The 14,487-nt window shown below is 40.0% G+C and overlaps 1 protein-coding gene across 2 annotated transcripts in view; it reads left to right on the top strand.

Annotated features, from left to right (window-relative positions):
- Positions 1-14,487, top strand: part of camkk1a (calcium/calmodulin-dependent protein kinase kinase 1, alpha a) — a 63,191-nt gene that overhangs the window by 28,636 nt on the left and 20,068 nt on the right. For both annotated transcript variants that reach the window (XM_032575723.1, XM_032575722.1), the window contains exons 3-7: positions 1,470-1,517; positions 3,097-3,150; positions 6,168-6,219; positions 6,785-6,918; positions 14,345-14,381. In XM_032575723.1, the coding sequence (XP_032431614.1) occupies positions 1,470-1,517; positions 3,097-3,150; positions 6,168-6,219; positions 6,785-6,918; positions 14,345-14,381 (325 nt within the window). The remainder of the gene's footprint in view (positions 1-1,469; positions 1,518-3,096; positions 3,151-6,167; positions 6,220-6,784; positions 6,919-14,344; positions 14,382-14,487) is intronic.

Below are 14,487 nucleotides of genomic sequence, written 5' to 3'. Positions count from 1 at the left end.
AATCCCCAGCGACTCATTCCAGCACTAGAGTTGGATTTTTGTGAGAAGCGTTTTAAATGTGTCAGATGTACTTGAGGCTTTCTGAATGGTTTGTCTGAGTATTAAGCGAAGCACCATGTCTACAACCCCCCTCTACCTTTTTCTCCTACTTTTTATATTCTTGTTCATCTCTCCTCAACCAATCAAAGCAGTGCTGTTATAAGGTGCTTATATATCCTGTTTTCACTCCTGTGCTATATTCGCAGCCATACAGTCGTAACAAACTACATACAGAGTTTCATGAGTCCTTTAAATTCTTGAAAGCTTGTGAATTTGAAAAAAAAAAAAAAAAGAGACAATTAAAGGCCCTGGAAAGTTTTTGAAAGCAGCCATGAAAAGACACCGTCGTTGAAAGTCCTTAAATGTTTTTTTTTTGTGTGTGTATGAAAATTTACATGGATGTTGACGGTTGTCAACATGTCATTATTTCTGTTTGTTCGGCGCCACATTCTGCGAACAGAGAAGTCTTGAGCCGAACAGCTGTTAATGTTAGCTCAATATTTGGAAACGTGGCCAAAAACGGCCATCTTGGTTCACTTCCTCTGCTGCCATCGCTAAAACTACAATCAAACTACATTTCTAAAACGTCGTTTTTTACGTCTTCTGTTCGCTGATCGGTCCTGTTGAAATTCTACCAGAGGAATCCAAGTGAATGGGAGAAAACCCAGATTGTGCTGTGAAGTGAAATTTGAATTGAGCAGAATTGCATAAGAAGGTAATAGCCAGATTAGCAATCCATCTAAATTTGACATTCTTACGAGACGAGCTACGCTGCCTGCTGGCTCTACGTCCAAATAATGAGTATTTTGAGTTCTGCGCTCACCTTCCATCCTTCATCCTGTAAACAACGCTCCAGGCTAGGCCCCCGGCTGAAACCAGAAAGCCGCCTTCAGCCCCGTCTCTCTACAGTTCCACCTCTTCCTTCTTCAGTCAGAAATCCCCTGCTCACTTTCTGCTCATTACCGTGCAGTCCTGCACTCTCAGCACTAGCCTCTTGACAAAATATCCTCCCTCCCCACCACCACCACCAGACCCTCACCTTTCCTCTCGCCTCCTCTTCTTCCTCCCTCTTCCTCCTCCTCTTGTGTCCCGCTGTGGTCTGCTCTGCGCTGCCGCAGCCCTGGCTGACTCCGTGCTGGTACGGCGGTTGCTATGGAGCTGCAAATCAGCCATTTAAGCAGTAGCACCCTAATGGATTTGCAGACAGTAAACAGAAACTACAGACTGCATCATTTCCTGCGTCTCAGAAGTAAATGACTTGCAGGGCACGTGGAGACACACTCACCCAGAGGGAATGTGTGTTTTTTTCTTTTCTCTGTACTAATGAATATATATATATTTTTTTTTCCTTTGGTTGAGATGCTGCAAATAATAACTGCAAAGGATGATAACACTAATAATTAACTCTCCATCTTTTGTCCTCCTTCCAGGATTGTATCCAGCTGAACCAGTATAAGCTGAAGAGTGAGATTGGAAAGGTGAAGTTGTTTTTTTTTCTCTTTCAAAAATGTCAACCCTTAAAAACATAAGAAGCGCCACAAAGACTGTTCTTTAAATACAGCTAAAAACCGACAGTTTCAATATACAATCATTTCGTACAATAAAATCGCTGCCTAAGAGAGTGAGTGTGCAGATTATTTTTTCTTTTCATTTTTTTTCTCCTGGAAAACCTTTCAAGCCACATACTGAACAGGGTTGTATGAGTCACAGGCAACAGAAAGAGGGTCGGAGCTAAAGTTTGAAGCTTCAGTCTTTAGACCCAAAATAACCCGGTCACTTCAAAATTTATATAGGGTGTATGATGTGTGGGGGAAAGACTCAGAAACAATGAGTTCCTTTAAATCGAGGCTAAAACCCACCAGTTTAGAGTTGCTTTTGATTCATAACACTAACTTTATTGTTTGCAAAAATGTAAGTTTTGTTTACATCTGACAGTCTGTCAGATGCCTCATGTAAAAACGACGTCTGTCGCACAAAGTACAAAGAAAATAGTTTTTGTCGAAGTGGCCACAACAAGAACACATTTCATTCTTGCCATTATATTTAATACTTCATAAGAAATTCAAATGCAGAGAGAATGCATTTCTCAGTTCTTAAAAAGTTTGTACCAACTTTTAGGGCTGTGCTTTCGTGATATAAACTTACAAGTTCTTTTTATTTTCTCCTTTTCAATTTATTTCAATTTTAAAAAATCTTTAATAATCCCAAAGGGAAATTAAATTCGGTTTTAATCTATATTATTCAAGTTTCTTCAAAAAGTTTTTGGCGATTCTTTCAGATTGTTTAACAATCTCATGAAGATGTTGCATTGGTTTGTGTGTTATGGTTTTTTTTAGTGGAGGCGTATTGTCTGCTGATTGAAGCAACATAAGTTTAATGCTGAAATGAAATTTTCAGCCAACCAACTGTTGCATTTATTCTGCTATCACAATAAAGCAAGACATTTATTTTCTTAGTATCTCACTGCTTGCATTAATTCCTCTAAGTAATTTCTAACAAACATAAATTGTGCATTTTCTTTTTCAGGGACATTTATGTAATTTGCTTTCAGCACGCTTCATAATCACGGCGAATAAAAACAGGACCTCGCCAATGCAAGAGGTTGTTTTTTTTTTTCAGATGCTCGAAGCTTCTAGAAATCTGTTTTGGTGCTTTTGATGGAAATATCTCAGACGCTCATTTACTTTTCAAATAATTTGTAGCAAATTTCAAACGCATCAAACTTGCTAAAAAAAACATGCTGACATGTTTCTTGAGAAGGAAACATGTCAGAAAAGGACATGTTTCTTTTGTGTGTGTGTTGGCGTGTTCGTCTGTGTGGGATGAGCTTATTCTGAGCTGCCAAAGAATAAAAATGTGGTTTCTGAATATGAGCCGCGCTGCCTTGTAAACATTCTGTCAGTACGGTGCTACCGCCTGCTCTCTGACGCGATGCTTTAGAAATATCAGCAGTCTCTCTCATGGGTTTAAAAGAAATGTGGAGCTCAAGGAACGATTGCTGCATGTCCCCTTTTTATAGGTCCGTATTTAATGAGTTTTTTTGTTGTTATTTTGTAGGGTTCCTATGGCGTGGTCAAGCTCGCCTACAACGAAGATGACGACAAACATTATGTAAGTCTGGTTTTGTGTCTCAGAAAGGCTTCGTAGACGGACCGCTTGCTTTGTGGTCGTCATCAAACCTTCACCTTTAGTTGTTGACAGAAGACCGCTGGTATTGATTGTGTTTGGGGGTTTTTTTCTTCTTTTTTATCCAGTTGCCTAGCATTGAGTTTTATTTCCTTTGGCTGTCCCTTGTATTGAACCTAAAATAAAAGCTGGTGGCAGTTGAAGTGCATCTTTATTTATATATATATATATGTATTTTTTTTCTTTCTTCAAATATCCTTGCTACTTTTGCTTTGTACACCTGCTGCTCTGAGGTCAGTCAACAAAAAAACAACAAAAATAAAATGCATACGAGGCAGCAGTGCAAGGTCATTTTTCGGCATTTCCGTCAAGGTAATGTGTTCCCTTGGAAAGCAAAGCGATCTGCAGATGTAAGCCGTTTGATGCCTTAACATAGCTAAGCTGTCCTGTGCAGCAGCAACAATGAAAGCCTCTCGGTGAGTCACGTCTTCTTAAGCTGCCAACTCTGGATGGATTTAAGAAGTGCTTTTGAACTGCAGCCAGTGGAAGCTCACGGTTTTCAGTATAAAAATTCAAGCTTATAAACGCGCAAGAAGTGTCGGCCGACGAGCGGTTATGTAAAAGCATGCGCGAGCCCTGAACCAAAGGGCATAAAAAGATCTTTATTCTACAAACTTTGACTCCTGATTGTGATTACGATACGACAGAGCTGCTCAGACGTGCAGCAGCTCGTCGTGACTAGAGCTGGATTTTACAGGGAATTTAGAAATTTTCCATATGTGGGTGAAACAAAACCCCAACTGCAAAAGCAGGTACAACTGGTGTGATATTTTACTCCGACTGCTTTTCCAGATTTTCACATTAGTGCAACTAATATGTAAATCTCTTTTGGGCCAGTACATCAGCATTTTCTTTCAGGCATGATCAAAAACATGCACAATATAGTATAAACTTGACCACGAGGCTAACATTGTGGCCTTCAGAAACTGTACTGTAAGACAAGTAAATGATGAGGCACACTACTGCGTCTTCACTCGTTTCCTGAGGATTGCTTTGCTTCCAAAAGAAGGTCGAGGGGGGAAAAAAGTGAAAACTATAAATCTCACTTACAAATAAAAAAAAAAAGTCACTTTCCTTTAATTTCATCATTCCCTTTAATTAAGCAGCATAACAGCACCCAACTGTGGGAATTAATGGCACAAATAGAGCATTTTAGTTGAGAGAAGGAGCTTTGAGTTGAAGGGCTGTCAAACTCAACAACAGAATGGATCAAAACTGGATGTCTTGGAAAATGTTGCCAATTCAACAGGATGGAAGTTTATTCTTATATCCCCAATAGCATTTAGTTATAAGATATTGTGAGAAATCTATAAAATGCTTAGGAGTGTCCTTCTGAGAAACGGCAATTTGTTCAGCTAAAACAAAGTGAGTGGTTTTCTCACAGGACGAAAAAAACCCAACAGATTTCTGGGTCTGTCAACACCTGCGAATATTGTCAGTTCTCAGCAATTAACAGCTGTGGCGTTCAGGTTTCTGCTGTTAGCCGATGATGTGAGGGGGACAATTCACACGCCAGTGGTTCCGGTTATCATTTGTACCGTTGAATCGCACAACACCATGCCACGCCTTTACAAGAAAAAGCTGGCTTTGTATCTGTAAAACATAACCTCCATGATGAGATGGTAAATTTGCCATCACTGGTCACTCTGGCTCATTATTATGCTGATGCTCTTCTTCTTCTAGCCAGTAAAAGCTGCTATTCACTAGAGCTATCTACAGTTCACTCCTGGTGTTACAAACAACATCCAAGTGAGGTTATAAATTACCTTTACAAAGAAGTTGCACTGTCTAAGTGACTGAATACTTCCATTTTGACTGAGTAAATAAGCTGTGTGTCTTGTTAGCAAAGGGCTTCTGTAGTTTCTGCCTTTATTAATACACACATCTTACAAACCCCCCATGGGAGTTCTATTTAGCTCAGTAAAGATTGCTTCTTTCATTTCTCTGTATCTCATTTGTCTAGCCTAGCCTAATCTAGTCTACACATGTGATTGATGGAGACATCTTCTGCTTAATGAGGCAGTAATGGGATAATCACACTGGACCCTTCATGCATATTCGACTTGCTCCCAGGCTTTGATCGAAGCCAAAATCCACTCACATTACCTCCTTAGCCTGTGGTTGATATTAAGCTACAGAAAGATTACATTTAATCATGTTTTCGCATTTTTGTTGGAAAACTTCTGTCTCATATTGGTGATGATGAGCCTCTCCTCCCAGTGCAGACAGATTGATTCAGGAATTGAGACGGACAATGTTTTATTTTTAAGAGGATGTTCATGAGGAACGCAGGCGGCGCGCCATGGAAACCATGTAGAGGCGAGGGGGCCGCCTTCCTGCCGAAGCTGCTTTCTGCACAGTCATAGCCATGACGACCGCAGAGGCCGCTGAGCGACCCTTGAGCATCACGCTTTGTGTTATCGAATTAGAACACATTCCACCTTTCCGATGAGCTGACAATAAAATCACCAAGTCACTATGGCAGCATGTGCTGACGAATGTGCCAGTGTTGTTTTTCTTTCTTTCTTAAAGATTTGCAATAATTGCATTTTTCTTTTTCAGTTGTTTTATCAATTTTTGTACATATTTTTAGGAAAAAAGCTCACACACGACTCTCTTTGGAAGCCAGTAAATGCTGGTTTTGTATTAAAAATTCAGGGGCTGTAGACTTCTTCGGCCTGCTGCAAAGGAGAGTAGCAGATATATCCCTAAAATTTTTATGTTCTGCACTTTGATGTTGGTTTGTGCTGCAACTCGGCTGAAATCCGCAGTAGAACGCCCTTAGTAGTTAAAGATTTTGTTATGCAGTTTCATCTAATTAAAAATGTCTTTTTTCCCCCTCCACTGCTTTTTACACATCTGTCTTTTCTGTTTTTGTAGAGCTTATGACATATTCCTGGATATGTGGTCATGCTGTTTGATCAGACTTCTTTCTGTCCTAGGCCATGAAGGTGTTGTCCAAGAAGAGGTTAATGAAGCAGTGTGGTTTTCCACGTGAGTTAGTTCCATTTAAATCTGCAGTATGTAACTTTTATAAAAAAAAAAAAAAGAAAAAAATCTTTTAGATATTTGTTTAAACTGTCACTATGTTGTGACAGGAAGGTATGATAATATGAAAAAATTGAGCTCGTCTAACTTCTCAGTGCTCCCATTGCTAACTAGCGCAAGGCTTGGCTGTTAACTAGCCTTGTGAACACTAGGTTAGTTAGCAAGACCTCTAATGACAGTGGATGAACGACTTCTCTGTAATGGTAAGTTGTTCTTCCAGCATTAGCATATTAGCAGCGAGTACAAGAGGTTGATTGACAGTGCTAAGACTCTCCTGGCTCTGATTGGTTGTTTTTGATCAGGCAGCAGTAGTCGCTCTGGTGGAGTAGATTGATCTTTTCACAGATTATCTGTCTGTCAAGACATGGTGTCAGTTTTAACAAATGGGTAAAACTGTTGTTTTTTTTTTAAATGAAAGTTACATACTGTAGCTTTAAGGATTTGTAAACTGTCTAAATGTTTGACAATAAAGTTGGACCGTGTGTAATCCGGAGTGTGTGGTGCTCTGCAGGTCGCCCTCCCCCAAGAGGACCCAAGGCAGCCCAAGGAGAGCAGCCTAAAGTCTTAGGACCCTTGGAAAGAGTTTACCAAGAGATTGCCATTCTTAAAAAACTAGACCATGTCAACATTGTCAAGCTGGTGGAGGTATGAATCTTCTGCTTTTGTAATTGGTTGCTTCACTTGTCTTTGTTTCATAAGGATTTTTTTGTACTGGAAGGCATTGTCAATGGCTTGGATTCATTGTTACAAAGAACATAAGATAGTCGTTGTTGTTGTTTATTTTTATTGCGGAGTGCTTTTACACGGACGTGCCGTCCGGTTAAACTGTAAATAAAGTAAAAAACAAAACATCAATACTTAGTATTGCAGAATTCAATCAACACAAACTTAAACACAGATTTATTAGCTAGGCTTGACTAACCAGTTATAAGGCAGTTTATTCTTAGAACACTTCGTCATATAATAAACATCGGCATTCAACTATCACAGTGCAGCAAACACAGCTAGCATTGGGCTAATTAGCGCTAGCAAATTCAGCAAGCTCACGCTTAGAACAGATAACAAAAAACTCATCTCCCCACAGCTTACAGCATTAATAACTCACCACGTTGGGCAAAACTCATGAACGCCAGTAGAATATGATTTTATTGTAGCTTCAGCTTGTTAGCTTCAGCTAACGGCAGTCTCGGTGTATTACTGGCCTGCCGCAAGTTTCTTCTCTTGTTTCACCTCCCCTGCAATACCAATGCAAAACAACTACAGAGCCCCCTAGCGGAATGGGAGGAGTGAATCCAACATTCATCATTTGGCTAAGCTAGCAGCATCAAGCTAAACGTTTTGAAACGGATCTGTTGAAGCCTTTGCTCCACTTGTTGGATAGAGAATCCGACATCCTTGTTCTGTGTACAGGTGTGCTGAGTTTTAAGCCTGATTAAAGAACAAAAGCATTTAGCACTGAAATGTAATCTAAATGATTCACTGTCACTTTTTTAGGGTTAGCCCTCCAAAAATAGCTAATACAAGAAGACTAGTCTCTACCTTATTTGCAATAACCAATCAAGAACAACAGAACAAACCTTGAGAAACAACCTTGAGAGACAAAAGCATATTTAAACTTCAATGTATTAACTCATGCTAGCACAAACAGCTAGCTAGCTTCACTAACAGAAGAACCTAAGCTGCTGCTCTGTTTTATTATCTTGCCGCTTATATTTGTTGATCTAGAACTGGTTTTTACATGAGCGCTTTATTTCTTTACTTCATAAAACTTTTCGTAACATTGGTTCCATCTGCTTTGTATATAGCTGGTGTGTTGGGATCAAGGGTGTAAAATGTGCCGTCTGGTGTACTACTGTGCAAAATAGTGTATGTTTAGCCATGATATCGTCTTTTTTTTAATCGCCTGACCCTATGGGAATGAAGGTCAGTGGTTCAAATATAACTGTTCAAAAAGCAGGTCGTTCTGGGTCTTGAGTTCTCGACACGGACATCGCGGGTTCGACTCCCGGACCCGGCGATCTTTGCCGCATGTCTTCCCCCCTTTCCTGTCAGCCTACTGTCTTATAAGGGACACTAGACCCTCTGGAGGGGTATAAAAAAGATATATAAAAAAAATAAGTAGGTCGTTCTGCCCTGGTACGACTAGCTGGAGCCACATAAAGCATTCAGTATGAGAAAGTTACCGTTGCTGACAGAACATTTGCATGCTGTAGCATGAGATTGAGTAAAGTTTAGTAACATCTGAAGTAGTGGCATGTAATATGTACTGTAAACACGACATTCCTCAACTGCAACTTTAATGCATTTGAATTGTTTGACATGTCCAAAAACTCTGTGGAATTCTGGTTTAGTCTCATTGAACCACCTCATTAAATCACATTCTGCAATGTTTTTCATTTAGTTGAATTTTAAAGTAGAAAACCGAAGAGCTAAGAAGCGGTTCTGTGTGGATGTTTTCACATCTGCCTCTCTAATGACAGCTAGTAGACATGCTCAGCACGTTTAGCATCCTTTGAGGTCAGGATTATCCTTCACTGTGCTGTCTTCAGATAACCTTTCCCCTCAGCGTGCTGTGACTCACACTTTTTCATTTTAGCTGAAAAGGTGGCTAAATCCCTGTGGTGCCGTAGAACAAGCTCGGAATATGCTTCAGGGTTATTTTTCAGTCACATTTCTTAATCCTTTGTTGATTTATTCTTGGACAAGAAATAATATCTGCAAATATCCTGCAAATAAACTCCATTTGATTTCGAGAATTGACAGACGTCCAGGTTCCGCAGGGGCGTTTTGTTTTGGAAAGACGATCGCTGATATCGACGACTGTGACTCAAGACGCACGCCGCTCTCTGGTGATATCATCGGTGTTTTCAGTCCAGCCCAGATGGCGGGGGCAACCGATGCACTGCTGGGAGTTAAGCTTGGGCAGTCGGGCTGCAGGGAAGCAGTCTGGCTCGCTTGGCTGAATTAAGGGCCAGGACTGCTGGGTTTCCAGGAACAAAAAAAAAAAGAAAAGTTGAGTGCTTCTGCACCATGTGCTAGCTCTGACAGAACACCCTCGCTCTCATCTCTTCCATCCTTTGTCCACCCTTGCTTTCTCACACTCCTTATGGCCGCAGGAAATTAGTCCTCGCCTCCTCTCCATCCTTCTCTGTTCGTCTTTTTTTAAATGGGGTGTGGCTCGGGCCCCCATCACATACATTTGATGTACCCAGCTGATTCCTCCGGGAGACCTCACTCCAGTCTCATCTAATCATGAATATACTTTCCATCCGTCCCTTAAACACTGAGCCCACGCCAAGTGGAACAGACTAAAGCTGATGAAAGTGATTTGGTCATTTGTCACAGATGGTGGGAAGAGACAGACGAGCCTGTGCTGTTCTCACCAGCATGTTTAGCTCTTATCCATTAAAAAGGGCTCCATTAAAAAAAAAAACCCAAAGCACATTTTATGTCATTACTCTTTTTTTTCCCCTCATCTTAGTCCCTGCAGTAACCAGCAGTTTTGCAGAAAGCTATTGACGCATTTCTCTTTGCAAAGGGACGTTTCTAGGTAATGGTTTTGTCTCCAGCTGTATTGAAAAAGCATAATGTGTTGTGTAAATAAAACCTTGCTTATTGAAAGCGCTTGCACAAGGCCATGTCAGTAAACATTATTTAAACAGACACAAGCAAACCTTGGAGTTTCCTTGTGGCTTCATCTGCAAATTTTGGGAACTAGTTGTTCCAGTGTCGGGTGTCCTTGACTGGCGCTGACCTCTGTTCCAGTCAAAAGCAGCTACCAGGATGTTTAACTCAGGTGACTAGTGCTCTGTGCTTTGTGAAAACTGTGAGCCGTTACCTTGAAGCAGCAAATTGTTGGCTGTGCCGTCCATTGTGAGTCTGTTTTTCATGTGCAGTTTGTTGTTCGAGGCTGGATTGTCAGCCTCAAGGCCACTTGCTGAGCTGAATGCTTCATGCGTACAAGGACGTCTGTCTGAGTCAATTCAGAAAATAATCATGAAATAATAAACATTTATCCTGTTCCGCCTTGCTTCAGCCCTATAGGTAGATGAATATATAGATAATTCTTAACTTGTAAAAAAAACCAAAACCTTTATTTATTGTTGAAATATGAATCGTTATTTCATTCCAAACATTGTTTGATAGATATTTCTAAGTATTCTAGATTTTGGACTAGAAGTGATCAAATGTAGTCCACATTGATTATTTTAACTGCAAAATGGCACCAATAGAAAGCCGCTAAGCAACTTTAGAGTCATAAGCCACTAATATCTTGTCTGTTACTTTGTCAGCAAATGTAAAAATCTTCTGACTTCACAAATGTCATCAGCATTTGGATGTGACTTTTGTCCAAATGCGAAGAAATCAATGCATGAACTTGTTTTTCCCATATCTAGATTTTCTCCTGAGTTGCACAGGATGAAGGTCCACTGGGTTTTAGCGCATGTAGTTACATGTTCCTGTTTTGACAAATTTGGGTTTTGGGATTGATTAAATTTTAGGTCTTTATTTGACTCTTTGATCAGTGTTTTAGACATGACTGCAAATTAGGGATTCAGTCGAAATTCACCCCAAGGGAGAATAACAAGCAGAAAGTAATGACATTGATGTAAGTAAACTACATTTGTTCATGTGTTCAAAACAAAAAACATGACTTGATCTACCATCGTTTTACAACTTTTAAAGATTTCAGTTTTCACCAGCCATTAATTTCAGCTTTTAACATTTAACTGGGCTTCCATTGTTAATTTCCCATTATAGCAAGTTATAAATTCTCAATTTATACAGAAACAGCATGGAGTTTTGTCTGCCTGAGACTGTAAAAGAATCTTAGACAGACAAAGAAATAAAGACACGTTGGCGGTTTGTTTTAATATATAACAGAATGTGAGATGTCTCTGTCTGACATTTATAGAGCCACCTACTTGAAGCCAAACACTTGATGCAGCTGTGTTCTTACCAGATTTCTGTTCCTCTGTATTTGCCATCTGTCACAAAGGCGGCCCACGAACCCGTGTGCTGGAAAAGATCCGCAGTTTGCTGGTACAGCTGGTTAACTGGGGTGAGACTGAGGCTGACACTGAGAGACTGGGGAGAGATGCTGATGAGGGACAGGCAGGGAGGAAATGAAGGAACATGGAGCTGAACTGAGCTGAACTGAGCCCCCGAGGAGAAACGGGGAGCAGAGGAGGTGGAGACCATCAGGAAGCAGAACGCTGGTGTCACAGGAGAGTGACTCAGAGCACAAAGTGGTTTAATATCTTTGTAAATAGCTGGTGACAGGGACAGACTATTAATAAGGCCTTGATTGCGGCTGGAGACGCTCCCTAGCAGCTCTACGCAGGGCGACCCGCTCCTTTGATCTCACACAGAAAAACAGGATAGACGTTCCGGGCCGGCGAGGAAGAGGAGGCAGCAGTGAAGAGCAGGTCTGCCTCTCATCTGGACTGCAGCCGGTTAAACGCAGCTCCAGCTGAGAGCGTAATGCATTTTCACATTTCGACATGTCAGCGCTGGAGCTACATGCGTATTAGTAATCAGTCAGAAGTCCTGTATATTATATTTTACTGCCACAATTATTTGATGTAGCGACCGTAAACGGAAGTGAGCCGTCGTTAATGTTGTTACTTCTCCGATGTGATGATAGTTTGTGACTGTGATGAAAACATGCACGCTCCTAGATGCGGGTTCTGCTTCTTCTCACGTCGAGAGATAAAATGTCATCTGTTTAGTGTTGTGTTGTGAGTTCTGCTTTGTGCAGTGCAAAAGTATTTTGACCTTTTGCCTTTGACCTTTTGCCACACTTTATGACATTACGACCACAAACTTCCGCGTATGTTATTGGGATTTTAAGTGACAGGCTGACACAAAGTATGAAAATGTTCACACTTATGTGAACATTCACACCTTCTATTAGCTTTTGTCCAAGCTAATGGGTGATATAGACTTAAAGTTTTAGCACAATATTTTTGATAAGACCTATTTATTATTATTTTTTTAGTTAACTCTATGGCTGACACAGCTGACATGGCACCATAAAGACAAATACTACTGTTGAAGAACGTATACACATAAAGAAGTGATTTGTTTCACTAAGCTGCACACCATAACTGCATTTAATTTTTTTTTGACATTGGAAAAAATAGTAAAATTAAAAATCTACAAAATATGAAAAGTTTTGGGTAAAAAATTATTAATCTGAATTTATTGTGCCACAATAAATAATTCTGATTTATTGTAGCAACATTAAATCAGAAATATTATCATAATAAGACATTTATTGCAATAATACGAAACGATAAGATAAATAAATGATCACCCCCAACTTATCCCTTTTTTAAAAAAAGCAGTATTTAGCCCCTTTTATACGATGCCCTGAAATGAAATCTAGCACTCATACTAGCATCCGGGCATCAACCTGGTTGAAACCTGGTTAAAATGACACCGTTCCCGGTAACCCAGCAGGAGGAGATCTTCAACGACAGAAACTGTTAACAGGAAAGTCCACAAAACTGGCTATTTTTGGGAAAGTGTCACAATGAAAAACATTGTTGAAAGAAAGCCAATAAATGTCTCATTTTTAATTTGCCACATACGAGACATAGCAAATACGGAAAGACGTGTTGAAGGCTGAGAACAAAGTTTAGAGCTGTGGTCAGAAGGTCCAAACTCCAGCTGTGCAAAGCTGGTAGAGACGAAACCTTTTACTGTTGTAATTGCACTAAATGGTTCTTCTAGAAAATATTGCCCCAGAAGGACTAAATAAAAATACTTTCCACATTTTTCAGTTTTGTCTGTAGAAATAATTTTAAAATTATGTAACATTTTCTCAAAAAGCAGAACTGTAGGCTACTTTGTGTTTTTATCGTGTAAAATCCCAAGAAAATATTTTTCTTGTGGCAAAAAAAATGGGAAAGTTCAAGAGCTAGACAAATTTTTACAACATCCTCTATAAAACTGCTTTATTCAGCAGTGGCATAAAGAACAGCAACTACACTTAAAACTACAGCAGAATCACAACGTTGCGTTGCATCACTAACTATTTCCGACCATAATCCCTTTGAAGATTCCCAGAACGAAACCCAGTTTCCGTCATTAAAATCACGTATTTACCACCGTTGTGAAATCTGTCCAGACTGTCTGACCTCCGCTGCCGACTGTTTGTAATCTGCATCCAAGAAAATCTGTCTGCTCAGTGGAAAAACTGTCATTATCAGAGCTCAGCTCGCATGTGGCAGTCTGAGGCTCGCAGCCTAATGGACGGGATTAAAACGTCTGCCCACGTTATCCTGTTTGTGGTCCGAGCCACCGCCCATTTGTTTTAGAACGCAACTCGACATGCACGTGAAGATAAGCGGCACTCATTCATTCTATACTTGCACGGTTTTATTCGGTCAATCCGTCCATGCCTTGATTTTATTTAGACATCGTAACAAGGGAAGAACAAAGTCCGGGAATGTAAACTCGAAAGTCGTCAGCATAACAACAAAATCAAATTCCAAATTGCCTCAAAACGAAATCAAATGGCAGGAGACACAGAGAGAGAAGAAGGGCCCCTAGTGTTGACCCCTGAGGCACCACACAGCCAAAACACACAGCAGATGTAGAAGAGCTTCGCTGATATCTCAACCTGATACTGTAAAAGAAAAGAATAAAAGAATAAAAGAAGGATTTTCTCTGTTGTTTTGGAGATGCCTGAGCATTCTCTGGTCATGAGTTGACTCCTTTTTATGAACAAAAATTAAAGTTTATATGTACTGTTTGTACTGAATGTATTTTTATTCACAAAATGTGTGTAGTTGAGTCATTTTAGCCTTATTTTGTGTTTGTTTTCAGCAAGACAAATTACTCATTGTTTGGGGATAGCGGAAGAAAAATAGCCTTTTTGGCTATTTTTGGTGAACTTACAGAAATGTTAATTAATGTCCATTGACCCTGCCTAATGCATCAATATATTTTTTAAAAATCCAAATGTACAGTTTGATGAAGCTAAATGATGCACATTTTAAACAATGTGTTATTCTGGCTTGAATAACTGAACATTCTCCGTTTCATCTACTTAATATTCCAGGTGCTCGATGATCCGTCGGAGGACAACCTCTACATGGGTATGCATGTCTGATTTTCCTTTAATTTATCTTCTTTCTGCTCAGCAACATTTGCCAGTTGGACAGGTGTTTGTGTAATTTCTTCAGAACCCCGTATGTCTTTTGC

This window comes from Xiphophorus hellerii, chromosome 11 (assembly GCF_003331165.1).
Source record: "Xiphophorus hellerii strain 12219 chromosome 11, Xiphophorus_hellerii-4.1, whole genome shotgun sequence".
NCBI classification, from domain to species: Eukaryota; Metazoa; Chordata; class Actinopteri; order Cyprinodontiformes; family Poeciliidae; genus Xiphophorus; species Xiphophorus hellerii.
This window is presented reverse-complemented; position numbering and strand designations above follow the sequence as displayed.